Below are 23,085 nucleotides of genomic sequence, written 5' to 3'. Positions count from 1 at the left end.
TAACTTTGATCTTCCCTATCTAATTTCCTACTTCTTCAACTAAACCCTGTTGCTTCCTATTATTAAACTTATTTCTTTTATCCAGTGCTATTAACATTTAACTTTAGGGCTTGTGCATGCTTCCTTCCTCATTAAATCACTGATTCCAGATCTACAGATAGGACTAAAGGTTTTGGTGTAAGTTTAAATGTTGTCATGGCCTGGACCAAATGCGGATCATGTTATGAGATTAAGTTACCAAGTGACTGAAAGATGCTTCCTTTCTTGTAATTTCTTGGCCTGAGAATTTACTAACAATTATATGGTTATAGTATAGTAGAAAGGACCATAACATTTGAATCAGAGGAACAATGATATGTTCTCTTTCCACAAAAATGCACAGAAACATTCCAAAGTAGAATGTGACAGAATCATAGATTTAGTGCTCAAAAGCACTAAAAAGAAGTCATTTAGTCCAACTCCCTTATTTTGTAAATGAGAAAGTTGTGGCCCCTGGAGATGCAATGACTTGCCCAAGTTGACAGTGAATGATACTACCAGGATTTAAACAAAGTCCCTCTGATTCTAAATCTAAAGACCTTTCTACTATACCCCAATTCTATTGTGCCATACTGCCTCACTATGGTTTTTATGGAACAGAAGTAGAGAAAAGGATATGGGTTCGAGAATGTAGCTGACTATTGATGTCCTTTATATTTTTCTTGAGTGAGAAGGAAGTAATCTGGTAGAGTGGAATGAATACTGCCTTGGAAATGTGAGAGATTGGTCCTGTTTCCAGCTCTGCCACTAAATTATCATGCAATACATCAGTTTCGTCTTTTGTAAAATGAAAGAGTTGAGCTACTTGACCTCAATGTTTTGGGTCCCTTCTAGCTTTGATATGTTGTATTCTGTTTTTAATTATGTAAGATTCTCTAAGTTGCTGGAGAGCAGAGGGTGTGGTAAACAGAATGAGCATGTATGAAGAGCATGGGATAAAAGATAAATGGCTTGAATTTTGTTCTACTATGTATAAAATTTTCATAAGTTCATATATTTAGGGCTTACAGCCATCCCAAATACCATCTAATCCAACCCCCTCATTTGATAAATGTGGAACTGAGTCTTAGAGATTTTAAATGACTTGCCCAATGTTACAAAAATAATGAATAGAAAGGCTGGAATTTGAATTGAAATATACTAATTCCAGAAGATAAGACTGCTAGCAACTTGGATGGTTTATCTATGGAGCACTTTTCAGAGCAAATTACTAAGACTTACACTATTTAAAATGGCATGGGTAGGTGATGAAATCCTACAAGGATGGAGAGGGATCACCAAGTTCATTGATGAATTTGTTTGTAACCTTTATGTTGAAAAGATGCTGGATGTGCAAGGGCCTTGTAGAAGTTCAGAATCAGAAGGTAAAACAGAAGATTGCACAGTAAATTGGTTCTACATGGGATTTCTATGTTCAGAAACTCTCAGTAAAAACAAGTCTAGGGACAGCTAGGTATCTTAGTGGATTGAGAACAAAGCCTGGAGACAGGAGGTCCTGGGTTCAGATCTGGCCTTAGATACTTCCTAGCTATGTTAATCTGGGCGAGTCACTTAACCCCAATCGCCTAGTCCTTAGTACTGTTCTGCCTTGGAACTAATCAGAAGCTAAATGTTAAAAAACAAACAAACAGAGGCTAGTGTAAAGCTGATTTTATTGTTCATTGAAATGAATAATGATATACAATCATAGAAGTCCCCAAACCCCTCAATCTGAGCACAAAAGAAGGCTCTAGGAAGCAAAGAGCTAAAGGAAAACATAGATAATGATTTATCTGATATTTGGTCACCCCAGGAGTTCAGCACTTTCCTTTGTGTTTCAGGTTTAGTTTTCCATTGCTTTTCCTGCATGAATAAAGATAATGATTTTAGTTAGTATAAATTACAATATATATGTTTATATATATTCCATGTACTGGGCTCCCATGAACTTCAAATCACGCAATGTGTGGTCCTGATCAGCTACTGCTATATTTTCCCAATAGACTGGAAGATAGAGACTCTTTTTGCCTTTTTCTATATCCCTGGTACTTAGCAAGGTACCAGGCACATAGTGAGGGCTTAATAGATACTTACTGATTGATTGTACCAGTAGCAGTGTGATCTAGTATAGGGAGATCTGATATTGGAGTTGGGACCTGAATTAAATGCCTGGCTCTGACACAAGCCAAAAATGTGACCTCGGGTAAGTCAATTAACCCATCTGATTATCAGCTTTCCTCTTGGAAAAATACTTTTGGGTATACTTGCACTGAGGCAGCAAGATGGTTCAACGGATAGAGCTCTGGGCCTGAAGTGAGAAGAACCCAAGTTCAATTCTAGCCTCAGACACTTAATAACTGTGTGACTCCAGGAAAGTCACATAACCTCTGTTTGCCTTAATTCAAAGGAGAAGGAAATGACAAACAACTTCAGTTTGCCAAGAAAACCTCCAAAGACAGTAGTTGAGTGTAATAGTCAATAGGGTCACAAAGAATAGGACATGAATGAACGACTAAACAGTATTTGCACTACCCTGACTCAAAATAGGTAATATATAGCAAGTCTTTTGTAAACTCTAAATCACTATAGAAATGTGATTTATTGTTCATTAAAAGGCAGTATGAGGGGGCAGCTGGGTAGTTCAGTTCAAAAATCAGTAGACTGAGAGCCAGGCCTAGAGACAGGAGGTCCTAGGTTCAAATCTGACCTTAGACACTTCCTAGCTGTGCGACCCTGGGCAAGTCACTTGACCCCCCATTGCCTACCCTTACCACTTTTCTGCCTTGTAGCCAATACACAGTATTGACTCCAAGATGGAAAGTAAGGGTTAAAAAAAAGAAGAAGAAAAGGCAATATGGCATAATGTCTAGAGGGCTAGATTTGAAGTCAGTAAGACTTGCATTCAAGCCCTGCCTTTCATATAATAGCTATATAACCAGAGACAAGCTGCTAAACTTTTCAGTGTCCCCACATGACTGTCAAAATGGTAGATGACTTGCTGATCTCCATTAACGGAGAGCATTTTTTTTTTCATCTTCATTGTTCAGCACACTCATGAAATCACAGGTCTGGACTCAATAAGAAGGCAAATAATGGTAGCCTTGAATGTAGCACCCATTGCTGCTGTCTGTGGGTCTTGCAAGTCAAGTTGGCTCCCCTTAGCCCCCTCTCCTCACCAGGTCCAGTCTCTGAAGTTGAAGGACTCCCAGTCTAGTGCTAAGGGCCCCTCTCTCTTCTAATAGTTAAAGGATCAATGGTCCACATCCCAGAAAGAATCAAATTATACTTACTTATTTGCTTCACCAAACATACACATGTTGCTATAAGTTTTCCCATCAGAGCCACAGACAGGGTCAAAGAGTGCTGGGCAGATGACCTGGTCCTCTGATAATTTCTTGTTGCCATTATGGAAAGAGAAGCATCATGAGAACAATGTAGAAAAGGCATTTCAAAGTTATGTTTAAGTAGCCAAAAATTAGGGAGACAGTCACAGCAAGTCGCTAACAAACATCCTGCCTGGATTAAGCTTGGAAAACTTTATCTTCCTAGGACTATTCGTTTGCTCCTGTACAAAAGGAGAGGCTTGTACTAGATCATCTTTCAGTGTCCTGTCAGCTATTCTAGTGAGTGTTCTTTTTGACTGTGGCTCATCGGGGCTCGAAGGACAGCAGCCACTCAAACTGTTCTCAATGCTGATTGGTAAGAAGCATTAGCTTACTCTGTTTTTCTTCCAGTCTGAGTCAGTTTGACCTTCCTCTGCCAGTTTTATGAACCTGACTCCTGGAGATTCACTTCTCACAAGGCAGAAGGGGCTCACCATATTAGTTAAGGTCTGAGTGTGGATAGCCAATTAGTTTTCATCCTTCAGTAGCACAGAACCCTTGAACTGAAGTGATTTAACAGCCTCCATCTGCCTTAGTCGTAGGGATTCCTGGAGTATACAGCCAAGTCTTGTTTAATAATCTGTAGTCTGAACTATTCCAGTTCTGACATTCTATGTGCTATGGTCCCTTCCAGTTTTGATAGTCTTTATTGTGCTAGAGATTCATTTAATAAATAGGAAGTTAGATTCAAGGTCTAAGGTCTTTTTCCTTTCTAACACTGTTAGTCCAAGCCTTTTAATTTCATTCAATGGCTTTTTTTCATGTCCTTAATATTTTTTTTCTTTTTCTGCTTAAAGTCACTGCCCTGCCATATCATATCCTGGCTGAGTGTTTCATTCAGTGACAACAATGAAGCAAATAAACAAAAAACAGTAGTACTCACTTGACTACCCAGTGTGTTGCCAGTAGATAATTTACCCATATTTTTCATTTCTTCTTGATCAGCATTAGCCCCTGAATTCATCTTTTGTTTAGAAGTATCTAGCTTCTGATTTTTATTGGGTCCACCTGCCTTCCCGACTTGTCTGGCTGCATCTAGAGATAAACCAAAGATGGAATTAAGTTGAAACTAAGTACTTTTGGAATATCAATCTTAGGAATAGAAAGGATCTCAGAGATCCTCTGGGGCCAAATATCTAGAGTTATATGTGTCCTCATTTTGCAAATGAGGAAACTAAAAACAGAGAGTTTAAATTTTCCTCAGTGTCACAAAGTAACAGAAATGGTTTTCTGAATTCACTTCCTCTGAGGTCGATTCCAATGTTCTCTCCAGCATATCACAGATTAGTAAAAAGTCCCTCCACCGCAACCACTGACTAAGATTCTTAGTCCAAATGCTAACCCTGAATTAAATTTTATCCAGTTTATTATCTCCTAGATTTTGTTTTACTTCTTTTTTTTATTTGACTTCATTTTATTTAAAAATTTTCCATGTATAGAATATATCCAGATCTTTGATGATGAGTAGAAAGTGCTGGAATTTTAAGGTGATTGTGATCAGATAGAGATAGATTTTTTCAAAAGATCTACTTTCAAGTTTTGTCTTTCCTCTTGCTAGCTCTGTGTTCTTATGTGTTACTTCATGCCTATGTTCTCTCATATGCAAAATGAGGTGTTTGAACTAGCTCCCTTATTAAAATTCCTTTCCAAATTTGTGATTCTGGAAAAGTGATGCTTTGTCTGTATTTAGAAAAATAAATCTTTTTTTCAAGTGAGAATGCTTTGAGGAAAATAATTTAATACAGGACTTTTGAGTTAAACACATACATACACAAACAACAAATATGTCTTCTCCCTCTCTTTGCCATTAGTTTCTTGACCAAATGGTATCATGGCATATATGACTTGATTTTTCAGATATGTAAGTCTTTGCCTGCCTGAACGCAGAGGAATGGCCTCTTTGATCTAAGTCATAAAGCCTTAGAAGTGGAAAGAATATTAGGATAAATAATAGGATAAAGAGAAGAGCCAAGATTCAAACACAGGATATCTGTGTTAAATGGAATTGATTTCAAATGTAGATTTTACCAGGTGACCACTGATGTTCCTTCCATCTCTGAAATTATAGTTTTCTCACCTCTAACTCCAAAAACAGTACTCTTTTAGAGTCTTGTCATTTCTAAGACCTGGGTTCTTATCTTGACTACCACTGATTTCCCAAAATATCTTTGGCCAATCCCTTCTTAAGAAGTCCCAATATTCCCATTTGTAAAATAAGGAGATTTGAATAGTTGATTTCTCAATGGCCCTTCTTGCTATAATAATCTATGGTTCTATAGTAAAAGAGATGTAATTGTATTAAAAGGCCTGACTTCATGGGGCAACTCGATGGCTTAGTAGGTTTAGAGTCAGACCTAGAAACAGGAGGTACTGGGTTTAAATATGGCCTCAAACACTTCATATATGTATGACCCTGGACAAGTCACTTAATCCCCCTTGGCAATCCTTACCACTCTTCTGCCTTAGAACCAATACACAGTATTGATTCTAAGATGGAAGAGAAGGTTTTTTTTTAATTAAAAAGATTTTTTTAATTTAAATTTTTTAAAAATCTTAATAATTAATCAAATAAATAAATAAATAAAATTTAAAGTGAATTTTTAAAAGTAAAATCAAATAAATAATATAATATAAATAATGATAGCAAAATAAATAAAATAAAATAAAATAATTTTTAAAAAAATTAAAAAGAAGAAGAAGAAGGTCTGGCTTCAGATTTCAGAGCCATCATTTTCTGATACGGTGTCAGCCATTTCCTCTCTTTCTGGACCTCAGTTTTTTTCACCTATAAGTGATGATAAGACATACAACATCAAAGAATATGAAAGTTGAAAGTAACTTCAGTGTCCATTTTGTACAAACCATACTTTCCAAAATGACAAGTTCTTATACAGCCTCTGCTTGAATCCTTCCAGGGATCAGGAACACCCCCTGCAACCTCTCAAGAAAGTCCACTATACTAGTTTCTCCTGCTTGTACCACCTCCGGCTAAACAGAAGTAATCTAATTCCTCTTCTGTGTGACAGTCTTTAAAATACTTAAACATAATTACTTTACCTTTTTCCCTGTCCCCATCTCTTTCTCTCTAAAGAAATCCAACCACCTTTAACTAGTCTTTACTATGACATGGACTCAAGACCCTTTACCATCTTGACTGTGCTTGACTTCAACGTTCTTATGATTTACCAATACCTTATAGTATGATGTGAAGTTTTAAAATAATAATGGATATAAAGAATCACTTAAATAACAGTAATCTGCAGTGGAAAGATCCAAAAACTTGGAAAAAAATTGCCAGGGATTCAATCTCAAGTTCTAGCACTTTCTGATTATATGAATATATTCAACTCTATGTCACTCAGTTTCCTAGTCATTTAAATGGGGATTAAAGAATATTTTAGTTACATATCTCATAGCTGTTTTTGTTTTGCAAGTAAAGCAGATTAAAAACAGTTAAATGTTATAGAAATGAGATCTTGCTACTATGTTTCAAAGGATTTTTAGATATTACCTGCCATGAGTCTATGTATTCTTTTGAATAAGTATTGAATTGCTATTGTGTGTTAGTCCATCAGTCAGCCAATAAGCACTTATAAAGAGCCTACTATGTGCTAGATGCTCTAATAAGTTCTGGGGATACAAGACTATGCCCTGGAGGAGATCAAAATCTTATCTAAATCTTTCCAATACATTATATAAATAAAATCCAATAATAAGGCAATTTTCATTCTTTAGGATTTAAATCTATGACTTTATGAGTCCTGGAAAATCCTAGTTTCAAAACTTACTTTACTGGAGCATATTGACAAATTATTTGCAGTTTATAGTCTCAAAGATTCCTGGGCTTATTGAAAGACTAAGTGGCCTGTGTTGGGTAACACTGTTAATATAGTTGGAAGGAGGAACTTGAACCCAAGTCTTCTTAACATTGAAGCTAGCCCATTATACATGTTGCCTCTCTAGTTATTACTTGGAATGATCATGAAAATGATAGGAAATATTTTCATAGTGGTTAGGGAGCAAGCTTCAGCAACCTGAGATCAAATCCTACCTCTAACACAGACTGCCTGTTTGACTGACATAAATCACTTAACTTCTCAGTGATCCAGATAATGTTCTAAAAATACAAATTAAAAAACAAACAAAAAAAACTTGCTGATCTCCATATATTTCCATACCAATATTTCCCCAAATAGGTAAAACTACTTTCTTCAATTTTTATCTTCAAAAAAACTTTAAAAGATTCTAAAAATGTTAGATAGTGGGCTTTCCATGGCCTATAACAATCTAAATCACAAAATTTTAGATCATTGGAATCATGTAATATTAGAAATGGAAGAGATAACAAAGATCATTGAATTTAGTTTCCTCCTTTTTTAAAGGATGAAAATGTGGGACAAAAAGCTTAATGTTTGTCCACACTGCTACTAACTAAGAGTCAAGACTCCTGCACAGTAGCACACATAGATTCTTAGAGTTGGAGAGGACATTTGATATTATTCCTTCCAAACATCTTACCTGAGAAGATGACACCCAGAACTAAGGAGAAGAGTATGCATGTAATTGCTGTCTTCATCATGGGCTGAGTCTATAGCTCTTGTACCTTCACCAGTGACTGGTGCTTTCTTTCACACTCTTTGAGAAAGACAGAGTGAATAACCCAGGTACTCTGTGTGCTATATATTGGAAAATATTCTCCACCCAGATTGTGAAATACTTCAAAACAACTCCACTCCCACCCCCACCTTCCCTAAACTCCAAATAGAGTTCATTTTATGAAGATGCTTTCCCAGTCAGAAAGGACTATTTCTGACTGGAATGCCATACTTAAAACCTATTTCACACCCAAATTCCCATAAAAAATAAAAAGACATTTACAATGGATGGCCCAGGAGAGCTCCCTGCTACCTCAATTAAATATTGAAACATAGCTGCATGACAACCAGCTCTGGTATGCCCTGAGGCCAGCACTCTCCTTGACCTGTTGGCTTAAAGTTTTCAAAGATTTCACTAACTAGGCCTTTATGCATTCTTTCTTCTCTCAAGAAGAATTATTCTCTGAAAATTTTTGAGTAACAGGAGATTTATGCAAACTGAAGCAGAGTTAAATAAGCAAACCACTAAATAAACAATCCTATGAACCAGGAAAAAATAAACAAACAGAAATGCACAATGATTATAACAGGGTGGATGAAAACTTCCCTAAAAGAGAGCCCGATTCTGAGCTGAAAAAGAAATTATGGTCACTAAGAAGAAATAGTGAACTACATTAACTTTAATTTAGCAGAGATGGGGAACTAGAAAGGTAAAATGTTGTATAATTTGTTAGACTTTTTTATTTAAATATTTTATTTTTTTAGAAAAAATTTCCATGGTTACATGATTCATGTTTTTACTTTCCCCTTCAAGCCCTCTTTACCCCACCCCACCCCCATTTTCCACATTTTCCCTGCTTTTTTTAAGCATTTTTATGAGTGAAATGAGGAGAAAGGACCAAGCAGTGATCATTAGATGTAGAATAGAGGTATGTTAAATGGAAGTAATAATGATGATGATTTAAGGGTATTTTTATGATGTCCCATGAAGACACAGGACTTCTGTTTGTTAGACATATAAAAACAAGTTGTAATAATGTCATTGTTCTTTTCCAGACAATGCACTAAATGGAAATTCATGTGAAAATGACCTATGTAGGTTTTTTTTTTAACTGCAAACTCAGCTTGACTTGATGGTGTGTTGTCCATGAAGAAAGCTAGTTTGCTTTTAGGTTTCATTACTATTTGTAGAATGTATAGCATGAGGGAACTAGTGATTCTACTCTTCTTTGCTTTGATCAGAGTATGTTCTGAATATTTTGCTCTACTCGATGCTATTTTTTGTGAATTATGTAGATTTCCAGAAGAGTAACCAGAGGTGGGGTGAGAATGAGTAGATTGAAACTGAGGCCATGAGAACATTCATTTAAAAAAATATTTAGCTTGGAGAAGACAAGGCTTAAGTCCTTTCTTGGTCCAAAATCTATTATCTCATGAACATGGCCACCAACTTCAAGAATTCCCAGGACTGTCTGATGGAAGATCACAGAATCATAAATTTTGAGCTGAAAAAGATATTAGAAGGCATCAAGTTCAATTCCATTACTTTACAGATGAGGAAACAAGAAGAGAGATTACATTATATCCATAGGGCCTCACAATCAGAATTAAAACTGGACCTAGAATTTATGTTCTTCAAATCTAAATGAACTGTTCTTTCCACCACAGCATCCTATAACAAAAAACATCTCTAGGACTTCCATCATAGACTATTGATACTCATTTCATGAATCCATTCATTTCAACTCTTACTAATCTCTTTCCCTCTCCCATCTAATATTTTCATCTATCCCTCTAACTTCTCTCTCCCAATTGAGAAAATAAAAAGGAAAACCTTTCCTCAAAAGGCTTCAGTAGATAGCTACATAGTCTGGAAAAAAATCCTACACTGGCCATTTGTGAAAAAGTATATTTCTTTCCCAATGTCTCTGACAAGAGATGAGTGGCATATTTCATCTTCATTCTTTAGGACTTAAGATATATGGACACAACTCAATAAGAGTTCTTAAAATCTTTCTATGTTGGTTTTTCCCTATCATAATATGGATTGTACAAATCCCATTACTTTTAAATATCACATTTTATTTACCCATTCACTAACAGGAGGGCAGTCTTAGTTCCTATTGCTTGGCTGCTATGAAGAGAACTGCTATAAATATTCTTGCTCATATTGCTTTCTGTCTGCTTTATTGACCTCTTTGGGAATATAGGTCTAACAATCATATAACGTGGTCAAAGAGTATATATGATTTGCTAACTTTCTGGGTATGGTTCCAAATTATTTTCCAGAATGCCTGGACATATTAATTCACAGCTCCACTTAACAGTTCAAAAGTGGACCTATTTTACAAATGCCCCTTCAAAATGTGTCTTTAATCTCTTAAAAAATGTTTTTGTTAGTCTAGTAAGCATGGAGTGGAACCTCAAATTTCCCTAAATTTGTATTTCTTTAATTATTAGTGATTGAGAGCATCATATGAATATAAATATTTGGATTTTTTCCTCTGATAACTGCTTGTTCATATCCTTTGCTCATTAATCTCTTACAGAATGACTTTTACTATTATAAATTTGAATAAGTCCCTTGTTTATCTGAGAAATAAGATCTTTATCAAAGAAATGTACCACAAAGATTTTTTTCTCCCAGTTTTTTTAAAATTTCTACTTTTACCTACATTAGATTTCTTATGAAACTTCTCACTATTTTTAGACTTGTATCTCCAACTTTCCATAGGATATTTTCTCTTATGTCTCACCAGCACCTTTAAGTCAACGTGACCAGAATCAAATCCCCTTTGAGTATGCAGAGCACTTTCCATATATTTTCCATACATTTCCATACATTCCATACTACCATATTTATGAGGGGGACAACAAAACATGCTATCAATCCTCCCACCCAATCCTCATACCTTTACCTCAAACATCTATTATACTAAAACTTAGAAAACTCTAGTCCTGGCTTTATGTATTACAGTCTAGAGACATTAAGTATGAAAAAAGAAAAGTCTCAGAAAAATTAGTTATTTTTAATCACATGTAAAATTGTTATGAGTAAAAGAGAGTTTAATTGGCCTCAGAGGGAGCAGCTAGGTCCTATGAATCTAAACTACAGAGAGATATATTTATGTTTGTTATAATAATAATAAATATATGTATGTGCATATATATCTGTTGGGTCCCATTATCATTCTAATTTTATATATGAGAAAAACTGAGGCTAGAAAAGGGGATGTGACTTGCTTAGGTTCACAAAGCTATTAAATATCTGAGGCAAGAATTGAATCCTCATCATCTCCACTATCAGTTCATCATGGTATCTATTATGCCACATAGCTATCTCTAAGAAAGATCATCCTAACAATTAATACCTTTCAACAGTGGAGAAAGATCCTGAGGTAGTCAAAAGTCAAAAGGAAGGAACAATATGAAACATCTTCATCATTGTCACAAATAATAAGACTTCACCTTCTTTATGATAAAATAACTAGAAATCTAAGGGCAATTAATTTAATTGCAAAAAGTAAACACTTAAATCAAATTGTAATCAATGATTAAAGTATTTAAGGTTGTTATGACTTGCACACAGGCACATTTTTTACTTGGTGGGAGCTTCTCAAATTCTAAATATTGAGATTTTCTAAGCTCTAATTAGGACCCTTTCTAGGATTACCTCCTTTACTTTTGATTGCTTTTTGTGTTTAGTTAAGGCTAATGTCTTTTAGGATTCTGCTTGTAAAAAGGTAAAACATGATCTTCTCTCCAAAGAAGCAATGTGGTAAAGTAGAATGATGGCTGGCCTTGGAGTCAGGAGAGACACAGATAAAACGTTTATTAAGCTAACTATGGGCCAGGCACTTTGCCAAGTGCTTAATTTTAAGAATCAAACAATATGGCAGCCCCTGATCTAAAAAAAATTCATGTTTTAAAGGGGAAAGACTATCATGGATAAGGAGAAGAAAGAAAGAAAGGAATCTGGAGAGTCATTGTAGGTATAAGTGAGGTCAAGTATAACTGGTATCCTTCCCAAAATTGTGTGGTCTCTGGAAGAAAATCACCAGTCAAGATGCAAGGGTATCAAGGCAGAGTTTTCTCTAAGCTGGAAAGGTCAGTTGAAGACAAAAAGAAGTCTGGAAAGAGTGATCTGTATCAAGATCTCTGATTTGCAACTTAATAAAACTTATAACACTGGATCTATTTCCTGTTTTAAGATCTGAGGATAATAATACTTGTACTATTTACATTATTAGTACTTACTACTTATAGCACAAGTAAATGTGGTTACTGTCGTAAGAAAAGTGTTCTGAATGCATGAAGTTCTTTAAGTGTGACTTTTAAATCTAGATTTAAAAGTTTGCATGTAAAAAATTTTAGAAGTAAAGAAATAAATAATCTTTCACAATTACAAATAGGTGAAGATTTCTTAACAAAACCTAGAATAAAAAGCAATACAGGAAGCAAAATGTACTATTTTGATAACGTAAAATTTCAAAGCTTTTTTCCACAAACAAAACAATGCAGCTCACATTGAAAATGAAATTGGAGGGAAAACCTTTATAGTACATTTCTTTGATAAAAATTCTGACATTCAAGATCTATAGGGAACCAACTTTAATGTAAAAGAACAAAAGTTATTTGCCAATGAATAAATGGCCAATGGACATTCAGTTGTCAAAAGACAAGGCAAGCAGTCAAAAATCAATCAGGGGACATCAAGGTGGCTAAGTAGATTGGAGAGCCAGATCTTGAAAGAGGTGGTTCTGGGTTTAATTCTGGTTTCAGGTACTTCCTAACTTTGCAAGTCACTTAATCCCTATTGCCTAGCCTTTACTACTTTGGAAACAATACATAGTAAGACAAGGGTTTTTAAAATTCAATCAAACAATAAGCATTTATTAAAAATATACAATGTGCCAGGAATATATTATTTGTGGTGGATGATTTTTAAAAGATCTTTATTCATAAGGGGCTTATATTCTGATGGTGAAGGCAAGGACATATATGAATAAATACAGAATAAACATTAAATGAATAGATAAAAAGTAAATGCAAGGCATTTTAGAGGTAGGACAAAAGAAGAAGATAGTCTGGCTAGAGCATAGTGTATGGAAGGAAGAATAATGTCCAGTAAAGAAGGAAAGAAACCTTGGACCTAAAGTCATAAAAGAAGTTAAAAGATAAATAGAGGAATTTATATTTTAAACAAAAGCCAGAAGGAGTTAATTATGCTTGACTGAGTAGACATATTCAGAGTACTTAATTATAATTACTTTGGCATTACTATAAAGGAAGAACTGGCATTAGTAATTAGAATATTGTAATAATCTTGGTAAGAGACAAGGAAGGCCCAAACAAAGAAAAAAATGGTGAGAGTAAAGAAAATAGGTCAGTTCTGAAGGATGAAATGACAACACTTGTCAGATTTGGTGTTGGGGAGCAGGGACAGTGAGAAGTTCAGTATGATGTTATAAACATGATAGACTTGAAGAATGGTGTTGTCTACGTTGAGCCTTCAACAGAATTAGTAAAGTTTGTTTGAAAGATTAAGTTTGAAAGGAAGAGAATAATAACATATATCATTTGATCATATGACATTTGATTCTCCCAACAAACCTTGTTCCAATTTTACAGTAGAGGAAACTGAGGCAAATAGTAATTGAATGATTGAATATCTATTAAGTGATTGAGGCCAGATTTGAACTCAGATCTTTCTGACTATGAACCCAGTGCTCTATCTACTGGGCCACTTTACTAGTAGAGATAATGAGTTAAGTTTTAGACTTAGTATACTTGAAATATATCTAGGATATTTAATTTAAAGTGCTCATTAGAAAGTTGAAAATGAAGGCCTGATCACACAGAAGCTAGATATATAAATATTTCGGTCAATAATCTATATAGATATGATAGTAAAAACCTATGGTAAGTAATAGCATTGCTGAGTGAGAGAGTATAGATGGAAGAAAGAAAAGGATCTAGGACAAAACAATAGAGGAACACTTATAGTGAGAGTGTACAATATGGATGATTAGCTCAGTAAATAAAAGAAAGAATGAATTTTCAAAGATTTTTGCAAATATAAAGAGAGTACTATCATTAAAGTACAAAGAAGAGAATATTTCCAGGAGGAGAGGGAAGTCAATAATTTCAAATATAGTATATGGATCGAGGAGTGTGAAAACTGAGACAAGAGCATTATATTCTGCAATTAAGAGATTAATTATACTCAAATAAAGAAATCCTCAGGAAAAATACCATATTGCTACAAATATACATTTACAAAATAGGAAAATGTGATGAATTGAATAAGCATTTAAAAATTAGAATGTTAACAAATCTGAAATAAATATAAAAATAATTATGAAAATTACAGGATATTCAAACTGAACACCAAAAATATTATAGAATTAATGAAGAAAACTAACAGCTGAATTTATGAATATACCAATAAAATTGATTGACCTTTACTAAAATTAAATAGTAGAAGAGTGGAAAATAAAATAAACAAAACAACAAATGAACAAGGTAAAAATCACACCAAAACCAGAGGAAATAAAAAAAAATCCAGGTCTATTATATATACAGTTTTAGGATAACAAAACTGAGAACAGAAAATAGATTACTTTGAGAATCAAAAATATCCAAAGAAAAGATAAAATTGAGACATTAAACAATCCAATCTTAGAAAATGAAATTTAAAAATGAAGAAATTACCAAAGCAGAGAGGAGAAATTCTTGGTTCTTATATATTCACAGGAGAATTCTATCAATTTGTTAAAGAGCAACTAATATACAAACTGCACAAATTAATAAAAAAAATTAGAAAGAAAGTAGAAGACCATATTTGTTTTATGAAACAAATTTAATTCTAATACCTAGACCATGGAAGGAAAAGCTTAGGAGAAATGTGGATCAACATTATTAATTGATTTTGGTTCAAAATTTTAAAATAAAATCCTGCCAAACAAACTACAAATTATCCAAGAAATCAAGTTGGATTTATGTCAGGAATGCAAGGATAGCTTGAAATTAGGAAAGCAATAATTAACTGTATTAAAACAAAAGTATCACAACTACATGATTGCCTCTATAGAAGAGGAAAAAAACCTTTAGTGAAGTTCAATTATTTATGCTAACAATTCTAGAAACTGTAGATATCAGTGGATGTTTTTAACATTATTAAAAGTATTGCTATAAAACCAAAATCAAGCCTGTTTTACAGTAAATAAAGCAGTAGAGCAAGATTACCCACTTTCTTCCTATTATTTGATATAGCCCTGCAAATACTAGCAGTAAGCAAGAAAGAAATTGAAGGCATAAAAATAAAGAGGAAATAAAAAACTATCCATACTTGCAGATGATATGATGATTGAATTGGAAAATCTTAGTGAATCAGCAAAGATAATTAAAACAATTTTTTACCAATGCGACAAGCTACAAAACAAATCCTCAACTATCTACAGCATTTCCATATAAGAGAAAAATCCAAAAAGGAATAATAGAAAGGAAAACTCATTACAAATAGCTACAATGTGGGCAAAATATCTGAAGATCAATCTATCAAAGTATATAAAAGGCTTTTATAGATTCAAACATTTTAATCCAATTTTTAAGCAAATTTATTTATTTATTTCAAGCCAGTTTAAAATAATTTTAAAAACACATCCCAAAGAGATCAAAGATAAGGGGGAAAGGATCTACCTGTACAAAAATTTTTGGGTTATCTCTTTTTTGTGGTGGAAATAATTGGAAACTAATGGGTTATTTTTCAGTTTAGAATTGGCTGAACAAAGTGTTGCATATGGTCATAATAGAATACTTTTGCAACATAAATCATACGAATTGATACAAAGGGAAGTGTGCAGAACAAGGAGAACAGTATATCCATTAATAAAAACATTGTATGATGATCAATGGTAAAGGACTAAATTATTATCAGCAAAGCAAGTTTTTAAGACAGCCACAAAGGATTCATGATGAAAAATATCCACAAAGAAGGAATTTTTAGAGCCTGATTGCAGATGAAAGAATACCATTTTCCACTGTATTTCTTTCTTGAGATTTTTTTATTGTATTGTGGTATGTTTTCTGTAAAAGTATGAATAATTTGGAAATGTGTATTGTATGAAAGCACTGGTATTACAGATATCAAACTATGTATGCCTGAATGAGGTGGGGGGTGGAATATGAAATAATAAAATGTCAAAAAATAATTGTAAAAATTTATTTCTACCTGTAATTTAAAAAAATTAAAAAGTAAAACAAAAGCAACAAAAATGAAAAATAGTAAAAGCATTCTATACTGGATCATTATCAATACAGTAAAATTTATAATACTACTAAAGTTAGTTTTCATTTTAATACAGTGTCAATCAAATTATCAAAGGTATACTTTACAGAACTTGATAAAATAATTAAAAAACCCTTTGGAAAAATAAAATATGCAAAATATCAAGAAAAATACAAAGAAACATGGATAAATGGAGAATAAGACCTGAAAGTATATTGCTTAGCAGCATTCATCAAACTCATTTCTTATTGATTGATTATTGATTAAAAAGCAAAAATGTAGATCAATGGAACAGACTAGGAAAAAAGGATAATTATATATACTAGAACTTAATAACCTAATATTCAATAAACCAGGAAACATAAATTACTTAGGAAAGAGCTTCCTAATTGATTAAAAAAATTATTTTTTGAAAAATGGAAAACATTCTGGTAGAAATTAAGCTTAGACGAACTACTAAATCATATACCAAAATCTATTCAAAGCCAAGAGTTAGATTTTTCATTATGATTTTTAAAACCATTTTTACCTTGCAAATTATACAAAAACAGGTGGCAGTCCAAAACTGGCCTGCAAGTTGTAGTTTGCTGGCCCTTCTTCTGACTGAATATGTTAATTTAATATACTAAAGAAAATATTAGAAGAGAAGCAGAACACATACCACATAATTATAGTCAGGAAATACATCCTTTACTATTATCTTGAATTCTTTTGAATAGAGGTGATTGATAACATAGATGACTGTGATTACATGAAATTAAAAAGCTTCTACACAAACAGAATTAATGCACTGAGAATAAGAAAGGAAGTACACCCATAGCGGGGTGCTTTTTTTCCAAATCTTTCTGATAATGGTTTTGTATTCAAGATAGGTTGCTAAATAAAAACTTTTCGATATAAATGTATATTACATATTTAGAATATGAAAAGTTTTTACAAGAAGAATAAACTAACTACCTGAAATAATTTTCCAAATTCATAACAAAAGAAATGCAAATCAAAAGAACCAGCAGGTTTTATTTCACACTCTGAAAATTGAAAGAAATACAAATATGGTAATGTTCAATATTGGAGAGGTCATGGGAAGAGAGGTACACTAGGGCATTCATTGCTGGTGAAGTTGGAAATCAGTACATTCATTTGGGAAAACAATTTGGAATTATGCAAATAAAATGATTAACAGGTTCATATTCTTTTCCATTACTAGTTTCCATTACTAGGGTTATACCCCAAGAAATGAATAAAGTTCTCATATACATGAAAATATTTATAGCAACACTTTTTGAAAACAAAGAATTAGAAAGATTTTTAATTTTCTTCAAATGGGGAATGGCTAAATATATTGTGATACACGATGTAATGGAATATTACTGTACTGTAAGAAATAAACAATATGATAAATATAGAAAAATCTACATGGACTGATACAGAGGGAAGCAAACAGAACCCAAAAAATATACAGATTGGCATGTTTGTAACCTATAGATATAAAAATATACATAAATATAGATACAAAAATATTGGTAGATATTTATATATCTATATATGTGTGTGAATACATATACACTTAATTACTATAATGTAAACAGAAAAAAATAAAAAAATGAATGTCTCAGAATTATGAAGAACAAACATGGCTTGAAAGAAGATTCTTGAGAAGACACTCCAACCCTATCACTTTGAACTAGTTGTTTTATTTCAGTTTTTTAATGTATTGATCAGTTATGCTGATTTTTCTCCTCTTTTTCTTTTCTTTTTAACTTAAAATGTGATTTTTTATATAGGGGGGAAGAATACGGTGATGAAAAATGCATCAATAAAATATTTCAAAATAGGAAAAAAAGAGGTCTTTGGTAACTTGGAAAAGAGAAATTTCAGTTAAGTAGATAGTATGATCTAGTGAATGTTTTTCCTTTTTTGCTTTTTTTTTTTCACATGGAGAAGATTTAAAAATGCTTCCAGACACTATTAAAGCATCCAGTAGATAAGACTAAATTTAAGATTTAACATGGGATCACAGAAGTTGCAAAATTCTATAGAAAATAAGAAAGGATGGGAACAAATCCACTTGTACAGGGAATTAGCCTTGACAAGAAAAGGGCATCTTCTTTGTCAGAGGGTGATGAAGTTAAAGGGTTTTAAGATGAAGCTTTGGAAGAAGAGGGAACTGACATCAAATAGCCATTTTTTAATAAAGATATAAGGTCCTGAGTTAAGAGGAAGAAGAGGAAGAAGAAGAAGGGTGGATATGGAAAGCTTAAGGACAAAAGATAAAGTTTAAAATAATTTCTTTAAAAAGAAAGAAAGGAAATCAACTAGGGGATAGAATAAAGGTTTTTCATTGCTTCAGTGAGATCACCCATGAATTTGGATAACATGAATGTCCAAGATACCCAGTTATCATGATTATGAATAGTCCAAATTTGAGGTTTGTAAAGAGATGAGTGATGATAGGACAAGAATGAAAAAATTCAATATCAGAGTACAGAAGAGAGTTGAGAGTGGAGACAGAGGGAAGTCTTATTGAGAAGATAAGGATAAAAGGTCTTGAAAAAGAAATTTGGGGGACTGCTAAAGCAAGGTGAAATCATAATTTATGGCCAGAAGAATATCAGAACCTCCAGTTAAGGAAGTAGATCACTTCTTATTAATGGTGAGATCCAAAGTATGACCATCTCTATACCTGACTTAGAGAGGAGTAAGTCATGATTTAAGGAGGTTGAGAATTGATAATTTAGGAAGTGGAAGGGAGCATTAATATGTACATGGAAGTGCCTAAAATAAGAGTTGGGAGGAGAGGAACATAAGGTGACAGACGCTGAATTCCTTGTAAAAGGAGGGAGAATCATTTCATGTCTGTTATATAATAATCACCATGATTGAGAAAATTTCAACTAAGTGGATTTCAAAAAGGGTGAGTTAGCTGAGTAATGAAGAGAAGAGTGGAATCTGGTGGGGGCAATGGGGAACAAAAAGTATTCTGAGTCTACATATAGGTTTAGAGTGTTGAGAGTATTGGATTTTTTTTTCCAATTATAGAGAACATGGTCAGGGACTTCACAGGGCACAATAGAAGCGAATGGACAAGGTTGTTTTGGGATGTGAGTGGGGTAGGATTTAGGAGTATAGAGATGAAAAAATGAGGGTGAAATGTGTGTAGGGTGGTAATGGAGGGAAATTGGTTTTGATTCAGACCTGATGGTTAATCTTATAACTATTCCTCTTCCTCTGGAATGTCTAGGAGAAGAGAAAAGTGGTAAAAAAAAATCCTGTCATTTCCATGTGAAGTGGAATAACCTCCAGGAATTGGTGCACAGTGAAAGGAGCAGAAAAAAGAGAACCTTAAACACAGAGACTAATACACTGTGGCACAATTGAATGTAATGGACTTCTCTACTAGCAGCAATGCAATGATCCAGAACAATACTGAAAGACTAGGAGAAAGAACACTTTCCACATCCAGAGAAAGAACTGTGGGAGTAGAAACACAGAAGAAAAACATATGATTAATCAAATGGATCAATTGGTACCTGATTGGGGATTTTGGCTTTAAATGATCACTCTATTGCAAATATTAATAATATGGAGATAGGTTTTCAATAATGACACATGTATAATCCAGTGGAATTGCTTGTCAGCTCTGGGAGTGAGGAGGGAAAAGGAGAGGGAAAGAGCATGAATCATGTAACCATGAGAAAAATTCTAAATAAATAAATTAATTAATTTTTTAAAATCTTGTCAACCAAGGATAAGAAAAATTACTCTGAAATTACACCTGCATCTGTATTTTCATAGGTTAACAAAAAATGAAAAAAAGTTTTGTTAGATAGAATATGAGAAGAGGTGTGTACCATTTCATTGCTGATAGAACTGTGATTGAGAAATTCTGAAGAGGAATTTAAAACCCCCAAAGTCACTAAACTTTGCATAACTTTTGAACTAGTTATGACATTACTAACACATACCAGAAAGAAATAAAAGAGGGAAAGGAACCATGTTTGTATGTGTGTGTCTGTGTGTATTTGTAGCAGCACTTTTTATTGAAGCAAAGGACTGAATTTAAGACAGTAATCAATTAGGAATTGATGGACAAATTATATTATCTAACTATAATGGAATATTATTGCATCATAAGAAATATTGAAAAGAATGGATTCAAGGAAACCTGGGAAGACTTCTATAAACTTATACAGAGTAAAAGGAGCAGAACAAGACTCAACAATTTATATAACAATGTAAAGAGGAAGAACTCTGAAAGACTTGAAAAGTCTCATCAATAAAATGACCAACCATTGCTTCACAGTACCAATGATGAAGCATAGTTCAAACCTCTTGACGTAGGCAATGGACTCAGAATAAGGCATATATTATTGAACATGACTATGATATGGATTTCCTTTACTTGATTATGCTAGTTTGTTACAAGGGAATGTTTGTTTACTTATTTGGCAAAGGAGAATTGAGAGGGAAATAAGGAGTTGGAATATTAATCCTCCCTCCCCTCCCAAATATAAATTTGTTAAAGTAGCATTTAAAATTCACGGGGGAGAACAAAGGGAACTTCAGAGAAAAGGAAAAATAAGTAGAAAAGCTTTGGAACTAATGTATTGAATTTAGCATTACTTTATTAAAATCAAATTATACAAAGANTCCCAAATATAAATTTGTTAAAGTAGCATTTAAAATTCACGGGGGAGAACAAAGGGAACTTCAGAGAAAAGGAAAAATAAGTAGAAAAGCTTTGGAACTAATGTATTGAATTTAGCATTACTTTATTAAAATCAAATTATACAAAGAGATTTAAAGTTTCACATAAGGTTTTTTTCTTTATATTTGGACATGTTCATATTTTCTGCTATGTAAAATCCAGGATAAGAATACATACATACATATATATGTAAATATATATATATATATATATATATACATATGTGTGTATAATACACACATCAAAAATAAGTTGTTGCCCATCAATCCTCTTAACCTTAATCTATGAGTCTACCCTTAGGCCCACAATACCATTTTTGGGCCTGTTTCCCAGAAAAACAGGGGAAAATGACAAGAACCTATATGTTCCAGAATATTTATGGCAGCTCTATTTGTTATGGCAAAGAACAGGAAATTGAGGAGATGTTCATCAATTGGGGAATGACTAAACAAGTTCTGGTATATGACTGTGATGGAATACAACTGTTCAGTAAGAAATGATGAACAGGTTAATTAAAAAAACAAACTTGAAAAGACTTACCTATAATAATGAAGAACAAAATGAGTATAACCAAGGGAACTTAATGTACAGCTACCAAATTAATATTTAAAAAAATAACTTGTGACTGTCTACCTCCAGAGAAAGAACTTATAAATAGAACAGGAAAGGCATAATTTATATACTTTTTTGTCAGTTGCTCCCTTCTATGGGGTAGAGTGGGAGGGTGGGATAAGATATCTTGAAATTATTTTTTTACAGAATAAGGAAATTAAAAAATATTTTTTAAAGATTCTGAGTCCACGTCAAAGGGATGCTGATAAATTTTAACAACCAACTCTCAAAAAAAAAAAAGCGGGACATAGTTTTACATTTCATTTTCATTAACATTTCCTCCATTTCTTTCTTAAGTCTAAACATTAAAGAAAACAATAAATTAAGCCCTCATTCATGGTGTTTACTGATTTCTGAGGTGTAAATGCTTACAGTGAAAATTTAATAATTATTGTTAAAAACATTTTGAGCTAGCTCCACCACACCCTTGGATATATTAGTTGCTTTAAGCCTTTACCTTCTGTCTTAGAATCAATACTAAGTATGTGTTCCAAGCCAGACACAACCATGGTTGTGTGACTTGCTTAGGGAAGTGTCTGAGGCCAAATTTGAACTCAGGATCTAGAGTCTATGTCTGGCTGTCTATCCACAGAGCTACCTAGCTGCCCTGGATATATTTGTTTAATGTGCTATCACTGTCACTGAATGTATAAGAAAAAACTTTATATAAAACCTTATATAAAATATATGAGCTAATTGCTTTTCTTAAAGCACAAATCTACCCACATTACCCCGTTTTGAGAGTTTCCTATTAACTTTGTGCAATAAAATAAAAAGTCCTCTGATTTACACTCAATGCCTATCACACTGTGGTGACAACCTATTTTTCCAAGCATTTCATATCATTTCCTTCTGGGAGCCTACATCCCAGCCATAATGGGCTACTTATATTTCTTGTACAGGAGCTAATCTGTTTCTCCAGGCTTTTGTCTCATCATTGTATTTCTTACTACATTTTTTTTTATAGATTCACCCTTGAACACCTGAGTTATTTTTTTTTAAAACCCTTAACTTCTGCGTATTGGTTCCTTGGTGGAAGAGTGGGAAGGGTGGGCAATGGGGGTCAAGTGACTTGCCCAGGGTCACACAGCTGGGAAGTGTCTGAGGCCAGATTTGAACCTAGGACCTCCCATCTCTAGGCCTGACTCTCAATCCACTGAGCTACCCAGCTGCCCCCTCTTACTACATTTTCAAGAATTCTTTTTCTTCCTTGTAAGCTGCAAACCAAGGACCAATGCCTCCATGAGACCTTTCTTGATGTCCTCAGTGGTTAGTCACCCTAAAAATAAATAGTTTGTATAATTTGCACATATCTACAAGACGTAGACACATATTTATTGTTATTAATGATAATTATTATCATATTTTATATAACATCCACCTGTGCCAGCCACTGTGCTAAGCTTTTTACAATTTGATCCTCTTAACAACACAAGGAAGTGGGTGTTATTACTATCACAATTTTTCCCTTGAGGAAAC

General features: G+C 33.4%; 1 protein-coding gene across 1 annotated transcript; it reads right to left on the bottom strand.

Annotated features, from left to right (window-relative positions):
• Positions 1–1,835: 1,835 nt before the first annotated feature.
• On the bottom strand, positions 1,836–7,977 carry LOC123236566 (serine protease inhibitor Kazal-type 6-like). The gene is made up of 4 exons (XM_044662973.1): positions 7,920–7,977; positions 4,273–4,436; positions 3,309–3,412; positions 1,836–1,881 (listed from the first exon to the last, which is right to left on the bottom strand). The coding sequence occupies exons 1-4, from the start codon at positions 7,975–7,977 to the stop codon at positions 1,836–1,838; spliced, it is 372 nt and encodes a 123-aa protein (XP_044518908.1).
• Positions 7,978–23,085: the final 15,108 nt, after the last annotated feature.

Source organism: Gracilinanus agilis, chromosome 2 (genome assembly GCF_016433145.1).
Source record: "Gracilinanus agilis isolate LMUSP501 chromosome 2, AgileGrace, whole genome shotgun sequence".
NCBI lineage: Eukaryota > Metazoa > Chordata > Mammalia > Didelphimorphia > Didelphidae > Gracilinanus > Gracilinanus agilis.
The sequence above is the reverse complement of the archived record's forward strand: the minus strand, read 5'-3'. Positions and strand labels throughout refer to the sequence as shown.

Excerpts from the sequence above, each read along its gene's own strand:
- LOC123236566 (XM_044662973.1), bottom strand. The coding sequence starts at position 7,977 with ATGAAGACAGCAATTACATGCATACTCTTCTCCTTAGTTCTGGGTGTC. Across the intron at positions 4,437-7,919 it reads TCTGGGTGTCATCTTCTCAG|ATGCAGCCAGACAAGTCGGG; the intron begins GTAAGATGTTTG and ends GTTTATCTCTAG. Across the intron at positions 3,413-4,272 it reads GTAGTCAAGTGAGTACTACT|AAATTATCAGAGGACCAGGT; the intron begins GTTTTTTGTTTA and ends AATGGCAACAAG.